At 54.2% G+C, this 24,982-nt stretch overlaps 4 protein-coding genes across 4 annotated transcripts; all 4 read left to right on the plus strand.

Annotated features, from left to right (window-relative positions):
• Positions 1 to 879: 879 nt before the first annotated feature.
• On the plus strand, positions 880 to 5,085 carry CkaCkLH20_07685 (uncharacterized protein; the record flags this gene model as incomplete). Its single annotated transcript, XM_038890402.1, has 6 exons — positions 880 to 1,045; positions 1,114 to 1,823; positions 3,601 to 3,729; positions 3,782 to 4,475; positions 4,550 to 4,814; positions 4,863 to 5,085. 6 exons carry the CDS (start codon positions 880 to 882, stop codon positions 5,083 to 5,085), a joined length of 2,187 nt encoding a protein of 728 aa, XP_038744452.1.
• A 1,151-nt stretch (positions 5,086 to 6,236) lies between these two features.
• CkaCkLH20_07686 (C6 zinc finger protein) lies at positions 6,237 to 9,005 on the plus strand (the record flags this gene model as incomplete). Its single annotated transcript, XM_038890403.1, has 4 exons — positions 6,237 to 6,654; positions 6,748 to 7,215; positions 8,405 to 8,566; positions 8,662 to 9,005. The coding sequence occupies 4 exons, from the start codon at positions 6,237 to 6,239 to the stop codon at positions 9,003 to 9,005; spliced, it is 1,392 nt and encodes a 463-aa protein (XP_038744453.1).
• Positions 9,006 to 9,571: 566 nt separating this feature from the next.
• On the plus strand, positions 9,572 to 10,787 carry CkaCkLH20_07687 (uncharacterized protein; the record flags this gene model as incomplete). The annotated part of the gene is made up of 2 exons (XM_038890404.1): positions 9,572 to 10,233; positions 10,304 to 10,787. The coding sequence occupies 2 exons, from the start codon at positions 9,572 to 9,574 to the stop codon at positions 10,785 to 10,787; spliced, it is 1,146 nt and encodes a 381-aa protein (XP_038744454.1).
• Positions 10,788 to 22,005: 11,218 nt separating this feature from the next.
• CkaCkLH20_07688 (uncharacterized protein) lies at positions 22,006 to 23,067 on the plus strand (the record flags this gene model as incomplete). The annotated part of the gene is made up of 1 exon (XM_038890405.1): positions 22,006 to 23,067. The coding sequence occupies one exon, from the start codon at positions 22,006 to 22,008 to the stop codon at positions 23,065 to 23,067; it is 1,062 nt and encodes a 353-aa protein (XP_038744455.1).
• Between the last annotated feature and the right edge of the window lie 1,915 nt (positions 23,068 to 24,982).

Consider the following 24,982-nt stretch of genomic DNA (forward strand, 5'->3'; position numbering starts at 1 on the left):
GCAAGCAATAAGGAGGTCTCACCATTGCAAGCCCGTTCGCATTGTTGAGGCTGCCACAAGTGATGTCTCCAAAGATCCAGACACAATCATACAGGTGGATCTTACTTTTTGGACCTCAGTTCATAGCGGAGGTCGAGAAGCCAGTTTGCGCCATCATTCAATGCATTGGGGGTCAGTCGGGGGTGGCGTTTCCTCAGCCTCACAACCTCCACTACGTTCTCGGCAGTGCAAGACAGCATCGGGCTAGAACGACAAAGGATTGAATATTCATCGTTCAAACTCAATCTCAGCTGCATTAAATCTCGTAGCCTCGTAGATACATGTGATGTTGATCGTAACAAGCCGCAAAGCTTTCGCGTGTACCCAGTAAGTCGCCGCAAGGTGTTCAGCTGGTCAGCCCTCTGTGTGAGACCTTTCTTCATGCACGCAAGCGTATTTCCTCAGCTTTTCTTGCTGTTTGATTTCATTGGTTGTCTCTGTTTCATGTAGGTGTAGATTGTGTGCTTATCGCCGACATGGGCTAATCCGCGTTTACGCGATGCTGTTGTTGAAGACCGTCAAGTTTGGAGCTGCCGTGCTGACCTGGAGTAACCACAACGTTTTCAGTTGCCGACTCGTTTTACTCTAGCCTAGATCTGAGCCGCATCACATGGCTCTGGAAACAGAGTAGTTCAGGGGTCAGGCTGTCGCAGCAACGTACATCGTGAGGCCTCCGATGCATGATTTATTGCTAGTAAAGTGAATACCTATATCTCGGCCACGTTGAACCAACCTCTGGCTTCTATATCGCTTTTCCTCAGCCATATTTCTGTCAAAATTGTGGTATCTGGTCTCGCAAAGATACATACGCTCTTGCCTCAACTCTTTCGCTCTATCATCATGGCTCGCGGCGAAATAGTAGGAGATGCTCCCAGCTTCAATCATCCTCAGAGAAATGGCATGAGTATGATTGTCGTTGTAGGTATCACTGGCGCTGGGAAAAGCTACCTCATCAATCGACTTGCGGGTCGCAATGTGGTAGAGGAGGGCGGCCAACTGGGCTCTTGTAAGTTCGATTTGATTGATTCATTCCACAATCACCAGCATGAATTCAAGCCTAAACTTTGGAAACAGGCACGCAGCGATGCCAGATGATTCCCGTCAAAATCGGAAACACCAAGACTCTCTTGATCGACACGCCTGGCTTTGACGACACCAAGCGGTCTGACGCCGACATCTTGAACGAGATTGCAGATGTCTTGACTGCCCAATACGCGCTTGGCTTCAAGCTCCAGGGAGTATTCTATGTTCATAGAATCACAGACATGCGATTCCAAGGCTGCAATGTCAAGACTTTGGAGATCTTCAAGCGAATCTGTGGCGACGAAGCTCTCAAAAACGTCCTCCTGATTACGAGTCGATGGGATAAGGTCGACGAAGCAACGGGCGCCGACCGCGAACGTCAACTTCGTGAAGATTTCTGGGCCTACATGCTGGGTCATGGCTCATGCATGAGCCGATTTCACGGTGACCGCACGTCAGCGATCAGTCTAGCCAGTCAGCTTTTGGTCAAGGAGACTGTGGTTCTACGCCTTCAGCACGAAATCATTAACGAAGGCAAGACGCTCAACATGACAGCAGCAGGTGCTTTCGTGGACAACTCTCTCGAGAACGCTCATAAGGATTCTTTGAAGCAGAGGGAAAGTCTTCAAAAGCACCGTGAGGAGCTCCAACAGAGCAATCTCATGCGACGGAAGTGGGAGGCTGATTGGGCACAACAACAGGCGGAGATCCAGAGCGTGGAGAAACAGCAGTCCAGTCTCCGCCGCAACGTGGTCGACGAAGTTAGAGGCAAGATGGATCAGGAAACTAATTCCCGATCAAAGTCAAGCGGACTTGGAAGGCTTTTCCCCTTTATTCCTATGTCTCTACATTTGTTGGAACTTTTTGTTCCTTTCCCTGAGGATGCATTGGATATGCTCTCCTCATTCCTGGAGGGAATCTTCAACTAGTATATGGATGCTTTCGTTTGATCTTAGAGTCAATGTATGTACGCGCGCCTTTTCTGTAGCTTTAGGTCCTCTGAATACGAAGTTCATGATATGCAAAAGACAGCCATATTCGCAATAATGACTTTTGTTGGTTAAACGCGACACCTAACATTAAGCATATGGGCGAGACATGAGTTCTTTTCGATAAGTCTCCTTATACACATGCGCCGCAAGACATTATTTCTCTATGGGGGACATGGCTTCGTGTTTGGAAAGGGTTTTCTCTTGCCCCCTCGACATTAAGGGTGAGGCCATTCACAAGCGTCACCACATACGCCGTCAGGAAGCTCATTGGATGTCTATTCTTTCAGAATATTTAACATTATATACATTCTTATTAGATATAGCTAGAAAAGAAAAACTGGGGTAGCTGGATTATATTGCACAGAAAATTGCATTTGCTGGAAAAGATTTCGATGTCTTTGGTCTTCCAATGTACATGTATGCTTGACCAATTTGTTGATATGGGCGATCATGGCGATTCCGTGAAATGCTGTGACAAAATACGCACCGAAAATTGATAAAATGACACTTAGGGCATGTGATTGTTAGAACGTATCCATCAGTGGAATATTGCGGCTGAGGCTGTACATTCCACGCCCCTGAGCCCCAGACATGGGCGTTTTGGCAGCCCCCTTTTCCATCAATGGCCGAATGTACCCTTTCTTAGAATCCAGTTATCACTCCTCATGCCGTTTTCGGAAGCAATACAGCCACAAGAGGTCTGTGATTGCTGGATTACCTTTTCCTACCAGTGGCTTTGTTTTACGGACGTTGCATTCGTCTTCTGGGCTATCATACATGTACCTAGTCTGCAGTAAAACACTCATGTCTTAGGGCTGAACAAAACGGCTGTCTTAGCTGATACATTGCATTCTAATCAGCTGAGGTATTCCTATTGTACTTGTATCATCAACTGGAGCATTCTCGTGTAAGACCAGTTTGGTAGAGTACCACATTGCTGAGGTGGCTTGGTGGCTCGATTGCAAAACATCCAGTCGGGTCGGTTCTGTCAGCTGAAAGTCCAAAACAAAGCCGTGACAATAATCCACAGCCTTCGGAAGAGTTGAGATGGCAATACGGATAGCTCCACATCCTGTATAGCCTGCTTCATCCAAGCCAGGTTGAGCGGCGTTTGCGCATGAGCATTTCCACATGCATTCACGGTTTCTACCGGTTCATGGCACTCTATGTTCTTGCAAATAATGCACTAGTCATTTCGCATCCTACTAGAAGAAACAGCTGTTAGTCCGTTGCCCCAGCATGGTGAGGTCCTTATGAGATCAGGCTTTGCTCCACGTCAACAGTGGTCCCCATCAAACCTATGACACCGCAAACTTATCAGCAATTCTTGTCCCTATCTCGTTCTCTGCACTTTCTTAGACGATTTGGAACTTCGAAAGTAAACATGTCCAGCAATCGTGGTCCGCCTGTGCCTGAGAAAACACGGAATTCCCATAATTTCGTCATCAGTCATCGGTCTGAACCTGTCGTGCAACAACACAATCGAGAGCAGGCTTACTACGACTCGCTAGATTTCCAGAGTCATCCAGACGATACTATGGAACAGGCGTTCCTGCCCACTGGCAAGGGCGAGCTCAATGAGACAGGCACCGCAGGTCTGAACCGTCGAGCCCCTGGACTGGTTCAACACCACGGCAACAAGCCAATCTACAAGAGTTTTGGTTTTGTAAAGGTTGTATGTTAATGAAAAACCAAACAGCCTTCAGTTCTTAGCTAAAGATTCTCAGGCCAAGAAACGATTTGTCGGTGCCACTTCTCGTCAGTCACCGCGGCCTCTAGACTCGGAGGTTCGTCGGTCCAGGCCTGACGATCAAGACGCGAGTACTGCTCCTGTTCTGAGCGTCTCCCTTCCACAGGTGCCACTCTCGCTCCCAAATCAGATTCCACGTAAGGATGTCGGTAGCAGTCGTCAGCAGGTAGAAGACGACGTCGAAGCCCTCGAAGACCGCATTTACGCCCTCGAACAGAATTGCGCTCAGTTGCAGCGGCAGAACGACGCGATGCAGGCGGCACGCGACGCCCGAGAGGATCTGATGGGTCGACAAGAACCAGACTCATCTATTTCGGCGCAGTTCAGCGACATCATGTTGCAGATCAAATCCTGGGTCAGCAAGTACTGCAAAGATGCCAAGCGACCGTTCGAGGTTGAGAAGCTCGACCCTCAGCTGCTGCCACAAATCCGAAAGGTCATCCCTCGGCTACGGCGGCTGGAGGATCTTCCAGAGATCTTGCCTCCGGGTGCCGGTGGTCTCAAGAGTCGGCGCAAGTTCATCCGCGGATGGGTTGCGCTCGTCGTAACGGAAAACTTATTTCGGTCTTTGCCGGCACCTACTCATGGCACGGAGTCCGGATCAGATGTGTGGATACCAGAGAAGCCCAGAAACGCTTTGAAGAGTCTGGAAATGACGCTTCTGAACTCCGGTATGTCATTCTCTTGCATTTAGAGTACATACCGCCTGCTGTGAACATTTGTGCTAACAATCATGTGAACATAGGCGAAGCGATCACGGCATCCACGTTCCACGAATGGAGAACTTTGACTTTCTCCATGTTTGGCAACTTATACCCACGGAGTCACTGGTCCAGAAGTCACGAGCTTGGTGACATCTTGGAAGAAACATGTAGAAAAGTCATCCAGGTGGTGTGGCCTCTAATATCTGACGGGACCGACGAAAACGACATGATGCTCCGACTGGAGGACAACGTCTTTTTTCCAGCCATTGGTTTATCTCAGGTACTACGTCGGCAACGGGCCTGCTGGTATGTGCGGTTTCCGAACGTTATGACAAACGAGACAAATCCTCCCAGCGAGTATACAAAGCCGTACCTCTTTCAGCCCGGCCAGATGAAGGATGTTGATAGTCTTGTAGAGGAGGAAGATGACGGTTCTGTGCCAGAACACTGTCTCAAGGTAGTCGATACTGTCATCACACCTGGTCTGTACAAGAGCGGAAATCATGATGGGGAACAGTACGATGTGGTGTATCCTGTGGAATTTGCAGAAGTGACCTGCAATGAGAGCCGAGACTAGGGGCCTTTCCCGTAGAATGTGGAGGAAGGAACTCTTCTCTTATTAGCATCAGGAAGAAGCTGTGAATGTCATAATAATCATTCAATAAACCAACTCATCTTAATTAAATATACCGCGGCCTAATTTATGTATTGTATATTGTGAGAGAAACTTGATAGAAGTAATTCTGCTGAACAGTCCAGCGCCATCGCGGTTCTTCACTAGAAGTTCCCATTCGTCCGAAGTCATGGTACCCCTTCCCAAAAGACTCCCACCGGCTTCATAAGACTTGACTGAATCAAAACCGTTTCAATCTCCAGCGAATAATGAACGAATGTTCTATGGATCATATGTAAAACGCCCATATCCAGGAAGCAAACGTCTTGTCGGTTTTCTCGGTGCAATGTTCTCAACCTACACGCCAAGCTGCGACTGAGTCTATTTCAGCTGTATTCCGCATCCGGCTTAGCTCCCGAGGTGTCAGTTGTCAACCGAGCGATACGAACACCACTTTGCGGGGCGATCCTCGTCATTTTCGGATCGTCGTCCGTAAGCCCCGACCGCCGTCCCGATCATAACTAAACACGACTCCTGACGAGGGTACAGCATTGTTTTTTCAGACAACCTGCATCTGGCCATCATTGAAGTTACATCAGATCTTCAGGTCAGACACTAGATTGCACGCATCTGCGGCTCAGTGCCGGCTCCGACAGCTGCACAGACGACTCCCTAGGTGGTCGGGTTTAGGTGCCGTGAGGTACACACACCGACCTTCATGGATGGTCGAAGCCAGGGGGCGGGCTCAGCACGATGGAGGTCATCACAGACAGCAGCACTTTGAAAGTCAGGAAGAGACCACACAGGAAGTCAAAGCTGGGATGTCAGACATGTAAGAAGCGGAAAATCAAGGTTCGTCTTCCACCTAGACCCAAATGTCATTTGTCGATGATTGCTTCCATCCCTACCTCGCCTTTCCCGCACCACGAACATCTCAGTCGGAACTTCACCCGAATCAACGGTTCTATCAGCCTGCTCAATCATTCCACGCGCTAATATTGGGAACTCGAAAGTGCGACGAGCTAAAGCCAGCATGCCAAAACTGCGTCAGGCATCTCGTGGCCTGCGACTTCCTGAAAAGCCACCCACTATCGCCGCCCTTCTCCTCGTTTGGCATGCAAATCTCCCTGCAGCCTTCCTCGAGCGATATTGCGATATCAGGACCAGTCCTATCGCAGTCACAGCTTGCGTTCCCGCCTGCGGATGGAGATCTCAACTTCGTCGATTTGGAACTGATACACAACTTCACTACCTCCGTATATACGACACTGTCGACGGATCCGCTGGTCTGCCAAATGTGGAGGGTGTCTGTCGTGCGCCTCGCGTTGAAATGCGACTACGTCATGCGCACGCTGCTTTCAATATCGGCACTCCATCTTGCCCATCAACAACCCGAGCGAAAGGAGGCTTTGGTGGCCAAGGCATTGCTGTATCATCGGATTGCGAGCCGAGAGGCGATGGATTTGATGAGTGGCTTGGACGAGAGAAACGCGGAGAACTTGTTTTTGTTCTCCCTCTTGACCATCTTCTTCGGTACGTCGGGGTCCCCACATACTGCCCCAGTGCTCCTGCAAACGATGCCGTCGCACGATGCGGTTGAATATCACAAGCTGACATATTTCCCAGCTCTTGCTTCCGGGCGTTATCTCAAGGAGTCCGCCGTTGTCTGGGAATCAGCATTCCCCGATTGGACATTTCTACTCTCGGGAACCTGCTCACTTATAAAAATGCTCAACGCGAGGACTTACAACGGCATGCTGAGGCCCATCATCAACTACGCCACAGAACGATTCTTCACAGCCAGGGGCGATTCCTCGACACATCCGGAGGCACTCAATAGCCTCAGAAGGCTCATCAACGACAACTGCCACGACGAAGCACTGCTCAACACCTATAACTACGCGATCGACGAGCTGCGGCATCCTCTCTCACTGGCCCTATATAGTGGAGAACGCGGAATGGATATCATGGACATGTTCATCTGGAAATATTTCGTCGCGGAAGACTTTCTGCCCTTGCTCAAGTCTCCTGAGACAAACCAGGAAGCCGTTGTTATTTATGCACATTTCTGCATCGTATTGAGTCGGCTAGAGAGTCAGTGGTGGCTGCAAGGTTGGGCGAGACATTTGATATCCCAGGCCTGGGCATTACTTGATCAGGATCATAAGCTCTGGATACAATGGCCTATGGAGGAAGTGGGCTGGGTGCCGCCAGATCAGTGAGCTTAATGAGCTCTAGAATACTGTTTAAAGAAAGTTGATCACATGCAGCTAAGTGACTTTTCAAGGAATTTTTATAAATGGTGAAGCGCTGTCAATAGGTGGAAATAAAACGAGAGAAGACGCTCTAGAGCAGCATTGTCAAGACGCGCAGACGGAAGTACAGCTATTCTCCAGCGAAGGAAAATAGCCTACGCCCGAGCTAGCCTGTATCAAGGAAGGAATCACGCATACGAATCTGCATGTTTCGCTTAAAAGCGATCATCTCAAATCCCAACAGCGGTTCCTGGCCTAATCGCTGGTCTTCCCGGCCCGTGGCTCGCTACCTTTTCGATGGGGCACCGGTGCCGGAGCCGGGCTCCACCAGGCGGTTTGGTTGTCTCCACCTTCCGCTCAGCACGGGCCCCACTGCTGCGGGATGACGTCGCAACCCGCAATCGAGATCCTGACCAGCTTTTTGGGGGTCTCACCATCACTCGCATCATCATCCCACGTGTCGAAGCACAACACTTGCTGCTTTGATGGCATCAAACTAGGTACAACGGTTATCCCTTGACCCTGAAGCAATTTACGCAATTTTCCACCACTGGATAGTTAAGGCTCGCAAGAATCCACACAATACCCAGACTCTTAGATCACTTTTTGGCGATAAATGGAGCTGCTGGCCGTGGCGTGCACGCGAGTTTGATGTGGCTGCCAACTTCCCGGATTTGTGTCACTGCGCTGATGATGCCCGAGCAGGGGTCAGCTCTGAGTCCAGACGGGGGTCCTCCCCGGTTGCCTCTCCCCGCGCAGCCTATGGCATCCCGCGTCGACGCCTCCATCACGGACCTGTATGACGTATTTTCAGACATCATCAGCCACACGCACGCACACGCGCCTGCGAGAGGGATGGGCGAGTGACGACTCTGACGAAGCGTGTGCGTGTGTATGTGTGTCGGGTCAGGCTGGGGGGCCTCGGAGGGATTTATATCAGGCCAGAGAGTGCCCTTCGCGACTGTTTGTTCCGTTTGAGGTGTTCATCTGGTTGATCTATTCTAGACTTCAGTCGATTTCTCCCACAGTAAAGTACACCGAGCAATATTATCAAATCTTCTATATTATCAACAACATGGAGTGGGCAAAGCAGACATACAACCAGCAGTACGAGAGATGGGTCCCTTGGCTTGAGGACATCTACTTGCGTTGGTTCACTAAGGACAACAAGGCTAGCTACACTACCAAGGGTAAGTTTCCAGTTTCATTATCCATCGTGCCAACCTTTCTTGAACAGAAGGTTCTGTCGTGTATGAGGCATAAAAGCTGACAAGCTCATCTCCAGACACCCTCGGCAAGACCAAGGTGACCGGTGTAGAACAAGTCGACACTCTCCAAGACGGCGTCCACAACCTTGCCGCCGGCCAGGTCGGTCAAGGAGGTCTCCTTCAACCAGTCGGCGACCTCGCCTCCAAGGAGGGCCTCAACCGCGCCGAACGCCAAGGCAAGGATGACGATGGCGGCTACGTCCCGACCGCCGTCCCGGGCTCCAGCGCCGTCAACACCGCCGCCGGTGGCATCGCCGACGGCAGCAGTACCGTCGCCGGCAAGACCACTGAGGGTGTCAAGGGCGCCGGCAGCTACGTTGGTGGCCTCTTCGGCGGTAGCAAGAAGGAGCAGCAGAAGTAAAACCGAGATACTGCCAAGGAGGCCGTACCACATGTTAATCGCTCGCATGCTGTGCCGCAGGTGGTACAGTACGCAGGGTCGGAGATGATGTGCACGATAAGTTTATCGGGATGGAATGACACAAGGCGTTGGTTACCTCTCAGGATTGTCGAATAGCATTGTTTATAATACCCACCAACAGTCACTGAAATGAGATTTCTGTACTTTTCCCCCTTTCATACTTGATGCGGCAGCCCTTCCCTGAACGGTTCGTTGGTTCTCAAATGGAAGCAAACATAAACCCCAGATCCGGGTTCTCGCCCGTGGCCCGAGTGTTTGCTGGACCGTTTTGGCAGTATCAACGGAGCCTGGTTCGATCGACGCCGTTTGCTTGCCTGTCATCCTGGTTGGCGGAAGACTTGCCCTGTTCAATAACCCGTTTGCTGGGCTGGCACGGGCATGACGGGGTGTTCAGTCTTTCTCTTTCCCTCTTAAAAACCGTTTGATTTCCTCTCTTCTTGTTTTCTCTGTGTTTCTGTTTTTTTGGTTTGCCGTCTTTGCGTCGGGATCACAGACTGCTTACCGAGATGAAGGACGAGAGCCGACGAGCCGGGCGTCTCGGCGTGCGGTCCTTGGCGAAGAAGACGGTTTGTTTGATCCAGGCGCTCACTAGGAACACTAGACGTACTCGGAAAGAAGATGGAGTGAGGGTAGTTGGGGTCCAGCCAAAACTGTGCTACGACAGCGATTCATCGATTACTCTTCCATCGCTCAATTCCTTCAACCCATCGTTTGGGGACTTCTGGACCGACTTCGAACCACGCAATCATGACCACGCATCCGACTTCGCCACGCATGGGCAATCACAGTCGAACTTCTTCGTCAGGTTGCCGCAGGAGATTCGGGAGATGATTTACCAGGAGCTCTGGCGTGACTCTGGAACCGCTCAGCATATCATCCGCACGCCGGCCGGGTACACCCACTGCCGCTGTGTATTCGATCAGTCTGGGAAGTCCGGCGGGCGAGATGGAGATGACGATCTCTGGGAGGCTATGTGGATGGTGCCTGATGCTCGTGGATCGGGTCCCTTATGGTACAAGCGGGAGATGTCGAGCTGGGGTGATCACTGGAAATGTGAGGAGGCAAGAGAAGAGAAGGAGATATGGAAGGATATTGCGAGGGGGTGCCACTGCATCAAGGTCGACACATGGACGGCCTTCCTACCGATGATGTTGACTTGCAAGCGGATGTAAGCTATATATAAACCGCCCGGGAGATGGTTAACACGATGCTTTGCGGCCACTGACTCCGTGGAATAGGTATCACCAATGCGCGGCATCCCTCTACCAATCCCTAAACTTCACAATCACCGACATCACCCTCGCCAGAAGCCTATTCGGAATTCGATATCGCGGTTCCGCCGGCCACCCGTTCCGGCGCATCAACCTCTCCTTACGACGACACGTTCACGAGGGGACGAGTTTCGCACAATGGCTCAAATCCTGGAGCGCCATCCTCCGCCTACTCGACACGCCCGAGTTGACATCCGTCTACCTCTGGCTCGACAGCGACATATGCCACGAACGGCACTGGCTCTCGATCGCCGCCAACGTCCGCCGCCGGATCCCGGAGTCGCTGACCCACAAAGTCGCCGTCAGCCTCCCGCCGTACGAGCCCCGAGACCGAGATGCGGAGCCGGTGTGGCTGGGCGTCGACGAGGCGCCGTCGGGTCCGGCCCCGGACGCGACGGATGGCCACGCGGACGAGGCGAAGTGTTTCGGCGTGAGACGGCTGCGGACGTGAAGTTTCGCGGGGTGGGCGAGTCTGGACCTTTCGATGGAACTTGGGGATGTGTGTGTGTCAAGGAGCATGTGATATCGGGCCCGACAGGTTGGAGACTTGAAAGTTGCGATGAATGAATGAGACGGACGGGGATGTTGGGGGCGAAGACCGGGAAGGGTCTGGAACTCGGAGGGTGATGTAGGCGGTGCCGGCCAATCAGTTCGTCTTGGAATACATGTGATGGCTGCGATGACCCCGTCATCAAGCTGAGGCTTTCAGATGTTCCTCGCCAACGAGTACGGGCGCATCAACGACAGACGCCAAAGCCGACGGAGGGATCCCGGTTGGAGGGCCGCACACCATCTTCGGCGAATTCAAATATCTGACATGGTGTGGTTTAGTCAACCTCGCGCGGCGGCCGGAAGACGCGAAAGTCACGGAATCAAACTCTCTACTTGCTTGTCTGATGACTTCCTCCCGCCAGCGTGAACAACGTTCTCTCTAAGCTTAACTCCCGCCTCGGCTCCGGCGCGTCGTCGGCCCATTTCAGTTTGAATGAGACGCCGTCAGCCTGCGAAAGCTTACGATGTCGCCCAGCCTGCGTGGGCTGAAGCTTATCTGACATGCGACGATGACGGTGGGGGATTCACTCTCGGCGGCTGCCGGAGCACCTTGTTGTGTCGCTATTCGGCTCTTTGCTTGGCTTACTGGCGTCCTCGTTTAGCAGTGTTATGACAACGGAAGCAGACGGAATGATGATGTGTTCTGTGTTCTGGTCCATCATACGAGAGTCATGTTGCTGCCGGATATCGCGGACCAAAAGCCTAAACGTTGTTTAACATCCTTGCGAAGAAGAAACATGGGCATGTCCGCTCAGGAGGATTTCCTCCGATATGAGAGAGAATTCGGTATGGAAGAGATTGGAAATTGAAGCAATCGCGAATGTCGGATCGACGATGGCCGATGAGCAGAAAACTACAGAGATGGGAAGGGGTCCCGGCCGGAGCGATCAAGGGTCTGTAGCCAAGGGACTTCCGGACTCAACTCCGCGATACCCGCCGAAGACTTCTAAAGGCCGGCCGAAAGAGGCCGAATGGTGCCACTTTTGATGAGGACCGAATAAGCCCGCACAGCTGCACGCATCGTGCCATTCGTTTCCGTATCATATTCCAAGCTCTTCCACGGCCGCTTCTGAAATTGTGTCGCGGCATTTAAACTACGAGTGGTCAGGGGTATCATGTTCTTTTCGGCTCGCGGCCGAGAAGAGGGGGACAGACGGGAACTCCATGCAGCAGCGGATCCCCGGGCGTTCTCCTCCAATATAACAAATCGACTCCGTCAATTTAATGGTATCCTCAACCCATGGACGCCGGAGTGGGAACGACGTGGTCGACGAGATCGGAATCTGGATAGCTCATCGGCGGTCCTGTCGCGTATTCCGCGCGCCAGCTCCGCAGAGGCTCTGCCGAGGGCCCGGGAGGTGGTCTTGTTCTTCTTCCTAGCGCGGCATATCTCGCGCCTCTACAGCAGTAGCTTCGCAGAACAAGCGAGGGGCATGTAGTAACTTGGACCTCCGGCTTTGAACCTAGAAGCTCGTCGAAAAGTTCCATACTCGTCTGCCGACTTTGGGGGCTCTGGGGCCTCTGGAAAATCAAGTTTTTCATGTTGCGATGGAGGCGGGAAACGGGCTTAGCCTCTGCTGCGGGTGGTGATTGTTTCGGGCGGGCTGCATGTTTGATTCTGGCTTAGTCGAGCCGAAACGGGACGTTGCGAGGAGTGGAGGGGGCAAAACCAAGATTTTGGAGCTGCAGTGTGTCCGGGAGCTTGGTGCAGGGCTTGCCCCCGTCCTCGGATGGTTGCGACTCTGCGAGAGAGAGGAAAAGCGAAGCTATTCGCACTTTTTGGGACTGGTGGGGTAATGTTTGTGTGCGTGCTTTTGACAGATGTAACGCTGGCACACACGCGCCAGAACCCTTCACCGTACCCATCTCGACCGCCCCGATGGCACCTCGCCATCGTCTTATCTGGAATCAGATAGGGCCGCCGAGGATCGAGACCGTCGTTGGTCATGAGAAGCAGGTTTCACGATGCGAGGCCTTGACTACGACTCGACTCATCTACGGTGTAGCCATGTTCATCTAGACTCGTTCTTCGCGTATCCTGGCCTAGTCGGCCGCAAGTTAAGCATACCTTGTCGGTCGTCGCCTTAGCTCAGATAGGCTTCTTCCTCCCGGTGGCTGGTGGACTTGCGAAGAAAGCTCACCACCAGCTGCCGGATCCGGACATGCCGCTCACGTATCCCACGCGAAGATGCGGGCGAGCTAGCGACGTCCGGGTCCGCGATGCTGGGTTTAAGGTACGGAATAGGGTAGAGGGTTTCGACCTTCTCGCCAGCCACCAAGAACATGCCATGCAGTATCTCTCAAGGTCGATGTGTTCGGCGAGTCGGCGACCAAGCGAGTAAGCGACCTACATGGATCCAGTGTCCATCTTCGCCGGAGAGTAAGACAACGCTCCGGGGCTCTCGAGCTGGCCCATCGGCGCCGTAGCGGCGGAGGAGACCTTTGCAAAACATCAAGCGCCGTTTTCGTCCTCGGCTTCCCCCATCCCCTCCCTCCCTTCACACTAACTAACATGGCACGGCCCAGCATCGTTTCGCAGGGTTCCCGTGGCGGCAGTCAGCAATGCGACCGAGCCGTTGTATGTGCGAGAGACTCTTTTGGTCTGAACCGACGAGGCTGGGGCGCAGAGGCCTCTCTCGCACCGTCTTCTGTCAGCTGCTTGCGCCATCAGGTAGCGTCACCGTCGCAAAGACGTAAAAGTCAAAGATGCCGTGTGTGTGTGTGTGTGTGTGTGTGTGTGTAAGTCGAGGTGTGCCCTTTTCGCGCCGGGATTCGCGGGAGGGCATTGGCCTCGCAGTGGCCTCTGCCTTACCAACCTCTTTCTTGTCGTGCTGTCATGGCACGTCTGATGTCTGAGGGTGAGAGGAACAGAGTTGCGGGCGATGGTGCTGTCAAAGTCGCGAAATCTGGATCGCTGGTGCGGAAGGGCTAGGCCACGTTCTCGAGGGAAATCCCGACCGGCTTAAACGTCTCTTGACTCGGACGGACTCGATTAACATCAGTAGCTGATGCGTCCCCGTCTGATCCCCGCCAGTACATAGCAAAAAGGGTTGTCGTCTTCGCAATATTCTGCCCACTGTATCCGCGACGATGAGCGGCGAGGCGCGAGTGCGGGGGAGCGGTATCCCTGCGAGTTGAATTTGAGATAGCTCGACGGCGTCGCAGACGGAGATGCGACGGACGAGAGAGAGGTCGAGTTGAGAGTCGGTTGGCGCCGAAGATTGGTGAGTGATGAGCGTGTCGTTTGCCGCGCTGGAGCTTGGCTTTCTTCCTCTCTCTCTCTCGCCTGGGAAAACCTACCCGGCCTTGTCTATATCACGCACACAATATAGGGCCCAGGGACAGCGCTTCGAAGCAACACGGTGAGCGAATGTTCAAGGTCCGGGTTCGTTTGTGTATTTTGGCGAGCTGCCGGGTTAGGGAACAGGGCAGCGGGCGATAACGAGGTGGCATTATAGGGCCGCCTTGACGATGCCATGACGTGCCGCTTACCACCTTCTGCTTTTTTTCCACGATGAGGTATTCAGTTCGTGGGCGGGGGGAAGCAAGCAAAGGTAGGTAAAACCCCTCACTGAGGTTTATTCGTTCAATCTGTGTGAGATCAGCCTGTCGTGGGAGACGTCGCATCGTGAGTGCAATTCGACGCCGCCGAGTCGCATCCGGAGGGGTCACTGCGACGGGCTTGACGAAGAAGAAGCTGAGAGAGGGTTTCGCGGCCGCCAAGCCTCAATGCCCAGCTGTTCCCTCCCCGAAAAGGTCGATGATGGGATTCGTGATGAGCTGGGGTGGTTTGGAGATGGAGTATGTACATGCATGGAAAACCCAGGTCCCCACCGGGGTGCTTCTGTGGAGGCTTCTGCACATGATCTGATTTGTGGTGTTTTCCGCCAACGCCAATGGGCGCCACGCTCCAGATTGACTGCAAACTGCAAGCTGTAAGCTGCAAGCTCTGAAAGCACCAGCAGGCTGGCAGCAGGCTGGAGTGGATTGAGTTTCTCGCAGAACCGAACGAGAGAAAACTGGTAATTCACGTAGCAGCTCTGGCCGGCCGGCACATGGAAATGCCGCAGCCAAGTCGCTAGCTTCGTGCGGTCACCGGTGCGGTGTATGCTGCTTTCGTTTGCGCATCACACAGCTCCCCGCCGCCGCGGCCGCCGGAGGAAGACGGAAGTTCAGAGAGATATCGACGAAATCTGCCGACTTAGACTTCAGACCAGACAAACTCCGGGCTTGGCCCTGGACTTGGGACAGCTGAGCTTCGCATCAGCTCGACGGAGCTCTCTCTCATGAAAATGCTACCATTCATAACTCCCCGCAGTTTCGGACCATGCCATCTTGGCGAAGCTACCTCCCCGGTCGAGGTGTCATCGGAATTTTAAGACGGCGTATCCTTGGATAGCTGGCACTACCTGGTGAACGAGGATCATGACGAGAGTGGACGGGGTTTGACGATTGGATCGCTTCTGTACGACGACGGCTAGCAGCCAGCAGCCAGCAGCCAGCCCTCGTGGCAGAATCTCGCAGGAGGGCAGAGACGCAATGAGACGTCGTGGGGTAGCGTACAGTCTATTGGACTTTTTCGATTGCGATGCGCTTACACGGCGGTGCGGTGGCTGTAAGTCGAGCAGAACCATCACATTCGTGGCGGCGCCCGATTGATAGCATCTCTCTCGGCAGCCTGACGTGAGGCTTTGCTAGCCACGATACGTCAGTGAAGTGACGGCTTGTCAGCCATGGAAGAAATTGCAAAGATATCGCGCTTCGAGGTGTCCTAACATAGGCTCGGATGCCGTTAGACACCAGCGCCCATTTCCGACTCGGCGTCTAGTCTAGCGACGAAAGATGGCAAAGAGCATGAAATCAGACGGGAGCTTCTCGAGGCGTGCTGCCAGGCTTTACTAGTGAAAGAAAGTACGGATTTCCCAAGAATAGTTCTATTGCTTTCACTAGCGCGGCCGGCACGACGAGGAGCTGGAAAGGACATACGCATACGCATGGCAGGCCGCGCGGGGGGCATCCTATCGCATCTCGAGCCCGCCGCCCTTCGTCTCTGCATTGGCACGGAAAAGATTACATGTATATTTCTCCCCGGGCCAGTCAGAATCGGCCCTGTGTAATTAAGGTAGACTTCCTTCCCCTGGTTGGATACGGTACCCCTTTCTTGGTACCTGACCTGGAAGAGAGCTGGGCCGGCGCGCGCCGGGGTTAGGGTCTGAGAGGGTTATCGTGGCTTGTCTGTAAACGGGTTGTGCCAAATATGAGGCGTACTTTACAGTTTCTCCGCGCGCGTAAAGACGGAGGCGAGGGGCAATTCATGTCTTGAGTCTTCTCACCAGCCCGGTGTTACTGGCCCCGGACGGAAGAAGCCTCGACGATGGAGGCATTAGTTTCTCAGATATTTCGAGCCTGCACCCGAGATCGTGGAGACGAGGGGGCTGGCTGGGCTGGGTGTAGGTTCCCGTCAGGCCGCATGGATCGTCGAACGCAGAAAAAGACGAACGTGCTTTTTTTCTTCTTCTTCATTTTTCCTGCCTCTTTTTTCCCCGGATTCCGCTTTCGCCCATGCTTTTGCAGGACAGGAACGCCCGAGTCCGTTCCCGGGATTCTGTTGCTTTGCCCTCCGCTGTACTCTGTAAGAGCGTGCAGAAACGCGGCTTACACGTTACGTCTGATCTGGGCGTCTTTTGGTGGCCGCGGGCCGTGGGCCTGCTTCTGCGGTGTGATAGCAGCCGGATCATCGCGCCTCCCGGTGCGTCTGTGAAACTACTAGTCGCCTTTTTCTTCTGCTGCTGCTGCTGCTGCTGCTGCTGCTGCTGCTGTGCTACTATGAAAAAAAACCTGCTTGGCTGCGCACGTACTGGCGGGATGGGGGTGGTTTCTGCTTCAGCCTGACTTGACGGGTTTGTCACTGCGAAACCTGTTTGGGGTGGAAGTGAGAAGGGGGGTTTCGTTGGTGAGACCAAAGCCGAAACCTCGCCCGAGTAAGGCTTCGCGATGGGTGAAGTGAGCAATGAGTAAGACGAACAACGCGACGTGGGCATGGTTTAGACATCACGCGGGGACATGAGTTGGTACGATTCTGGGCGGGGGGATGGGTTGACAACGAAGAAGCTGCCGGCAAGTAAAAGTCATCGTCTTAACCGATGACAACGTTGTAGAAAAAAAGAGCGTGCTCGTGCCGCTGCTCTGCCTTATGTGTAACCCGAGCGAGCTATGTAGCTGCCTTATCTGATCTCACCCAATCCTTAACAGAACCGCGTGGGGTCGAACTCTGGACAAGGCGCAATATAGGCGAGGCAGAGGTGACTGAGAAGGGAGCTTATTAGGCTGTGAGGCAAGGGGAGAAGTGGAAAAGCCAAGTTTCTGCCCTTGTCTTGACCTCATATCTCTTCATTCCAAGGTTCGACCGACGGGACGGTGAGACCGTAGTATGAAGGGGTCGCACGCAGAACGAAGGCGTTTCGAATTCCCTCCCGTCGTTCCGTCGGATTTTGATGGGCTTGCTTTCGTAATGCGCCGCCGGCTGGTTCATACGGGGGCCCTGTGAGAGATGTGTGTTGCCGACGTACGTACATGTTGTATTACACAGCGCATACCTACGTGGTTTGGATGTCTCTCGGGTCGACAGCCGGCCGGGGGAAGCGCAAAAGGGAGTAAGTAGGATGTTGCTGCTGCTGCTGCTGCGATTTGGTGTCAGCTATGGAGCACCACCCGGCCGAGAAGAACCGAGCCGGCGCGCGGGTTTCTGCGATGGGAGGCATGTCATTCGCCTCTTTTTTCGTCCGGCAAGACATCCACCCAACAACCCCGCCAAGTCCGACTCTTTGGTACCGACCGGGGCGCGGGATGGGAAAGAAAGAAACCTTGGAACGGAAGGGAGGGGTGTCTTTTTTCTTCTGCTTCGCTGGAGCGACGGGACTGGGGTGACATGGTTTCTTAATTGCTGTGTGATATTGACATCGACATTTTGGATTTCACACGTCAGAGGTCGTCGGGGGGGACTGAGATCATACTTGAAGAGCTCCAGAGAAAATCTGCAGAAAAAACAGGACGTATAGACATAGTTGGTTTGCTACTACCATCGGGACGGGATGGGGGAGGGGGGATTAATGTGGGAATAGTTGCGAAGCTGGCGACCGGAGAGGCCAAGAGTCTTGAACTCGGAGGACGGCCGGATCGTGGGTCTCTTGGCGGGCTGGCATTATCGTAGCGGAGGCGATGTCAAAAGCAGAAATGCAGACGGAAGAAAAAAGTTCGCCTCTTGGCCTCCAAGGCTTCGGATGTTTGCCTCCTCCCCTCCACCAAACCCCTGGATCTTTGGGAACTCTCACCGGAAAAGATAACCCACGACGCGTTCATCCTTTCCCTCCCCACCTCGGGAAGTTCTGTGGACCCTGGAGAAAGGAAGAAATGGAGACAAGAAGACGCGGCGGCGTTCGGGGGCGGGATTCAGTGTGTGCTTTTTGGAGGCGTCGTGCCTTGCCTTGCATGTCGTGGTCTTCCTCCCTTGCCTTGTTGGTTTGTGGAGTGCATGCACGTAAGACGAGATAGTTGCATGTTCGAGATGGGCTGAGCGCAGCAAAGTCCCTCGCTGTAGACCATCTTGGGCAAGCCGCTTTGCCATGGGGATGGATATAAGCTCGATAGGAAAAGGACATGCCGTTTTGGAGGCCCGGAGTACGGCAATGTATCGAGTTTTTGTGATGGTGATTGTGATATTGGGTATTGGCATGCATTGGCGCCGCATATGTTGGGGCCCGCGGGCGTGTTGGTTTTGCTGATGGCGCATTCTGTCTTTCGTGCTGCATCGGCATGGCATGGCATGCGGTCTCCGCATTGGCAATTGTGTACGGATAGTCGACGGCACGGGAATAAACATGAGATTCTGTAGCCCTTGACCCCCGTTTCCTGTGTCATGGCCTGCCGAGGTGAATCCCCTTTGTGTGTCCTTTACCTATAATGGTTCACCGAGTAGACAAAAGTTCATATCATACTCGGGATGCGCTGTCACGTCTTTCTCCACGCTCGGCCGAGATGATCTGAGGTTGAGACGGGACAAGGCCACGGCGCGAGTGATGTCGTCTGTCGTAGAGAGGTATCCCGGCGGATATCAGCCCGGCGTTATCGCCAAGGTAAACGGCCGACAGACAGACAAGGTGGCACGGTGGGCGATGCCCGCATCTTACATCACATTCGCAATTCCCGTCATCGATATCGTGGTCGTCGTGCCCTGGCACGGTAAGTGACCTGCCCTGCGTGGCAAACACGACGGTTCCCTGTTGAGCGTCGCGATATCAGGCGGCCACCCCTTCGAACGCGGTCGGCAGTCAACAATGGCGCGCTGATCTTTTGATGACCGTTTCGCCTCTTTGACCGAGAATGGAGACATCACCAAGAAAGACTGAGACTAGGGGTTGAAGGATTCAAAGGGAAAACCGGTAAACTTGCAGCGCAACACCGCCGTGACCACCGATCCGATCTCACGGACGGCCCCCCAAAACAGGGAAAGTTGACGGAGGATGAATGAGGTAAAGACTAGGAACAGGAACGGAGGAAAACAGGGACCGCAGGACGTGGACAAGGGACGGGCGGCCGGCAAGGCAAGGCAAGGCAAAGGCAAGCGAGACGGAAGGGCGAACGAATGATGGAGAGAAGGGGAAAAAAAAGGGGCAGAAAAAAAGGCCCTGGAGATCAGTACATTACGGCATGGCATGGGGACACGACCGTGTTGAAGATCAATGATCGACTTTTTCTGATGTCGTTTTACGCAGGAATTGCCTTGGTATGCCCGGAGACATTGCCATTGCCAGTAGACGGCGCGAGCGAGGCGGCGGCAACTGTATGTCAACGCCCCATCCCCTGATAGCCAGCCCGTAGCGTCGGTCATTATTGGAGACGCATTACATCAACGGAGCGCGACGGAGGGAGGTGATTGGATCGGTAGGGTTTTTTGCGTGGTGGTGCTTGGGTTTTGGAGAACCTGTTCTTGTGGCTTGACGACGCTACGGGGAGGGGAGGGGAGGGGACTTCTTCGGTGGATTATCACGATCGATCGAGATTTGGGGGTGTTGCGCGGATGAGGGACGGGATTTCGAGGAGATCAAGATGATTTTCTTGGAAGTGAGCGGGAAAGGGGGCTGATAGTGGTCAGAGACTTGAGACTGAAGGACCGGATGGACGGGCGTTTACGTGCAGATTGTGAGTGTTTAGTGAAAGCATTGTGAGTGGAGAGAGTGATGGTTTCTCGAGGCTAACTTCTAAGGGGGTACGATTCCATTCTCGTTGTCAGGCGAGTGGTGAGAGTACGCAGCGGCGACGACGACGACGACGACAGTGACCGCAGCGCCCCAGACTGACAGTTGGAGTGGAGAGGGGCAGAGGGGAGACACGAAGAAGAGAGAAATGGATGTGTGATGGATCGATTTGTGAGAGACTGGAGAGACTGAGAGAAGGCTACGGCGGCAGTCAACCAATGGAGGAGAGAAGACTGAGCACACCTCAGAGAGGGGACTGAGAGTGAGAGGTGAGAGGTGAGAGGGAAACGGATGCACCAAGACTCAAGAGGCTGCCCCGGGCGCATGCAACGTTGGACCGGGGGCCTTGTCACCCTGTCACCTCTCACCTTCGTTCTTGGCTTGTCCAGTCCCGTCCTGGTCTGGCGTGGTGTTGTGCTGGCCCTGTCCCTGTCCATGTCCCTCTCTCCGCCCCTGTCCCTGTGAATCTCTTGGGTGGTGGTGGTGGTGGTGATGATGGTGAGTTGACCCTGTCCATGGCCCTGCCTTGCCCATCCCACTTTCAGTTCAATCAGTCTCTCACCCACTTGGAGTGACCGACCGGAGCGGAGGGTTTGGAGGTGGAAGTGAAAGGAAGACAAAGGCGCTGTTCAGAATGTTGTCACTCATCTGCGTGTCCATTTGATCTCATCCCGCGTGTACTCAAGTACATGCCATAGTGCATACATACATAGATGTAAGGAGGACGCTACTCACTCTGTACTGGCTGATATCTACCGCATTTCTTCTCGGCTGCTTGTCCATCCGGCTTCTTGGGTTCTTCAGAGTTGCTTATTACCTACTCGGCCGCCCTCGCTCAGTCTGAGTACTACTCACTTCACTCTGTTGTTGTTCATCCCACTCTCTCACCCACCCTCTTCTTAATCCGAGGCGCCGTGTCTTGTCTCGTCTCTCCGCGCGCGAGAACAACAATAACAACAAAACAACACGGTCTTTCTGTCGTGTGTGTCTCCCTCGTGGGTTGTGTTTACCTTCAAGGACTCCCTACGTCCTTCACACTATCGACGAGACGTTCCTCAGAGGCATCATCCCTCAACAACCAGCCATCATCAATTCATCATTCTCGGTGCTCCACTGAGGGTCGCCCTACACTAAAGGCTAAGGCGTCTCCGAATAGTGACGGACGGAACAGACACAGACACGAGCTCGCATCGACTCTCAGCTTAGTCCCTCAATCGCCAGCCATCATCCTTACCGATTAGTCTCTGCCCTGACTTCAGCTCCCCTCTCCCTCGGCCCTAGCGCGACAGGCCGTTGGTCACTGCACCGGGGCGTCAGATTGACAAGTCGATAGCTCTTTAGAGAGTGAGAGTGAGAGAGAAACTCACAGGCGTGGCTTGGCCTTCCTAGCCGCTCTCGGCTTTCCCGACCAGCTCCTCCAGGCGCACCCACCACGCAGCGGGCACGCTAGACGCTAGAAGCACGCACTTTTGGGCGCATCCACAGCGTCGGGCCGTCGTTGCTGCCCTGAGAGCGACAACCTGGAAGCTGAAAAGGACCCTCAAGGTCAGGTAAAGGTACCTACAGCGAGGTATCTTTTTAGCTGCACTCATAACCTTCGCCCTCCCCTCGTCTTCCAATTCCCATTCTCCTCCAACTCCAACATCACCACCATCACCACACCAACATCTTCGTCTTCCTTCCCATACCCAACGGGCGTCACCCATCAGTCAACCTGGATCGCCCCGGGAAGGAAAGCAAAACAACCGACTTCATCATCAACTGTATCTTCGATCAGCAGCAGCAGCAGCAGCATTCAGTCTGCCTGTCTGCCTGCTCCGACAATACCTTGCTACAACATCACGATAGCCTCAATCCTCCGCCATGTTAGATCCTTCGGCGAGTCGGCGCCAGCAGCCCATGGACTCGTCCGCCGTCTACTCCCACTCCCGCACCCGCACCGTCTCCTCCAACACCTTTCCTCTGCCCATCCAGAGCCCGACGCCGATGCACCTTGCCCACGCACAAGGCCACCCGCAACAACATAGCCGCCGCTCTCCCTCCGTCAACACCTTCAGCACCACGTCGAGCGTGCCCCCTCCCGCCGCCTACCGCACCTCTCCCACAACAGACCTCCGCCGCTCGACGTCTTCGAGATCAGGCGGCGGCTCTCCCCAGCCCACAGGCTACGTCGCCCTCCTCCGCAAGCAGAAGGCGACGGTATGGTGCGATCGTGCCCAGTACGAAGACCCCCGCCTGCTGGCCCAGCAGCGTGCCGCCAAGATGCGTGCCACCCTCGAGGTCATCGGCGGCCAGCGCACCTCCTCCGGCCTCGCCGCCCCCAGTGGAAGGACGAGCACCGGCATCTCTGCTACGGGCAAGGTTGCCGCCAAGATCCGCCACCACGGCAAGCCCGGAGTCGTCGGCTACGCCCCGGACCACCACGTCGGCGTCGGCGGTGTCCCCATGCGTCTGTCGGCGACAGAGGTCGAGGGCGAGGACAGCGACGACGACGACCCGCGTCTGCACCACCGACGCACCGGTAGCAGCGGCCGCAGCAGCACCGCGAGCCGTCGTGGCCCCGGCTACAGGTCTTCTGGCGGCCTGGGCAGCGGCAGCGGGAGGAGATGGAGCCCCGGTGACACCCCCGAGAGGACCGGCAGCCTGGTTGAGGAGAAGCAGGAGGACACGCTGGGCGACAATGCTAGTGGCAGGGCCATGACGACTGGGTCGTCCGGAAGCAGCGCCGAGAGGGCCGACAACGTGGGCGAGCTGGGCGCCCTGGGCCACGATGCCGCCAGGCTGGCCAGCAACTCTCTCATGCATTCTACCGTCACCCGCGAGAAGAGCGTCAAGGGCGCCGACGATCTCCGTAGGAGGGGAAGCGTCGACGAGCGCACCTCGACGCTCACGGGTGGCCGCCTCTACATCGCCAACCCCGACTAAGACGTATACCCGACACACCACGAGCGAACTCGAATACGATTACAGAGGCCCACGGGATGGGCCCCGAATGGACCCCGACGGCGGCGCGAAGAAATCCGAATTCGAAAATTTCCTGTTACCTGTTCCTGTACGAATGTCTTTCGAGACATGACAACTCACACGGTCGTTTGGGGGCGATTGAATTTTTTCTGGGTTTCCTTTATTTTCACTGTCACAACTTGCATCACATCGGCGTTTTTTGGACTTTGGCTTTTGGGTGGGATGATACCATACAGAGGCCATCCCGGGATTACACACACGGTTTCCGGAGGTGCCGGGGTTGGATTCATTGTTCCGAGATTCCCACGCTTGTTTCTACGATCGCTACCCACGGGTTTCTTTCCGCGTCTTATCCTCTGTTTTCCAGTGTTTCCGAGTACACGATACTCTTCAATGGTTTCCTGTTTCAAACCATTCTTAATCTGAATCTGCGGGCAAGACAAAAACGACAGGGGACGGGCGAGCGGAGGAGAGGAAGGAGGAGCAGGGGGGAAGACAAAAAGCACACTGGTTGGCAAGGGAGGATGATACCACAGAGAAGCAACCCCCGCGATGGGGAGGAGGGGGGGGGGGAAGCGAGACAGACCGGGGAGGTGTGGAATGCTCGAATATGAAAATCCATTCTTGAGCAAAACATTGCGATTTCTCCTCCCAACGACCGCATGCGAAGAAGAAACGTGAAGAAATATCCGGGGATTCCTGTTCCAGCCAAGCCTCCGGGGAAACGAGACCGAGACATGTGCATGTGAGGCTGACAACAAACTAGTAGCTAACTGCTAACCAACCAACCGACCTCGACCTCGGGCTCTGATAACGCGACATATCAAACCAAATCTCAATCTCAGGGCTTTACACTTCAGCCGCAACGCCGGTTCCGACGGGTGTTGTTGTCCTCATGGCTCTGGGATCGTCCTAGTATCATTCTCGTCAGAATTGGGCAGGGCGACCCACGCCCGCGAGCTTCTTTTCTGGGGGTTTGAGTCAAGCATGTGGTGCTGGTGCAGCCGCTTGCAGATGCTACGCTTCTTGTCATTTTAGTGCCGTGTTCCAAACATAGTACCTACACTTTATTACGGATACGTTCTAACCATGACTGGGGACGCTGCGACGTCAGGCGAAGGTAGAGGGAGCTTGTTGATCCCACGATGGTTGACACCCCCGGGGTTTGCGCTTGGAGAGGTTTGGATGCGACAATGAATACTTGGGGTGAAGATGGTCATGGAGGAAACGTTGGAGGAAACGTTGTATTCGTATTGTAGGTAGCTAACTGATGCTGATCTATGACTTGGTTAGTTCGAGGCGGACTTGAGAGGCCGGCTCTTGGAAGGGTGAGATGGCAGGTGGTAGCTTCGTTTGGGTTAAGCATATCGACTCCGCTGAACGACATACGGAGAGAAGGTTGGAGTTTGCTTGGGTTACTGCAACTCGTCGCGGACCACGAACCGCCTCTCACCTGAACGATTTAGACCCTCGCGATACGTCGAGCGCGAGTGACGACTAGTTTCGAAAGAGCGACTCTGCAGGTCTTCTCGATGATCTTGGCCTCGCGCCCTGGCATTAGTCTTTCGCCTCTCTCTCAACCTGGCTGCCGGGCATTGGAGACAGATTGATGCCCGTCACGTCATCATTCAGCGTTGGCTGGTCTACGCAGCATCCCTTCTCTCTTTTTTAAGTGATGTCGATCATCTCGTGTTCCGCTCAAAAAATAGGGACCACGAAGACCCCTAGTTTTTGGAGGCGGGCTCTGTTTTTTCGGAGCGGACGAAGGAGGGAGGGAGGGGTGCAGGGTTCTTTGATGGCAGAGGGGGGGAAATGGCATCATGGCTGTAACGTTCTGACTTGAGCCAAGACCCGATTAGCCCGGAATTATGGGGAT

This window comes from Colletotrichum karsti (assembly GCF_011947395.1).
Source record: "Colletotrichum karsti strain CkLH20 chromosome Unknown Scaffold24, whole genome shotgun sequence".
Lineage (NCBI taxonomy): Eukaryota > Fungi > Ascomycota > Sordariomycetes > Glomerellales > Glomerellaceae > Colletotrichum > Colletotrichum karsti.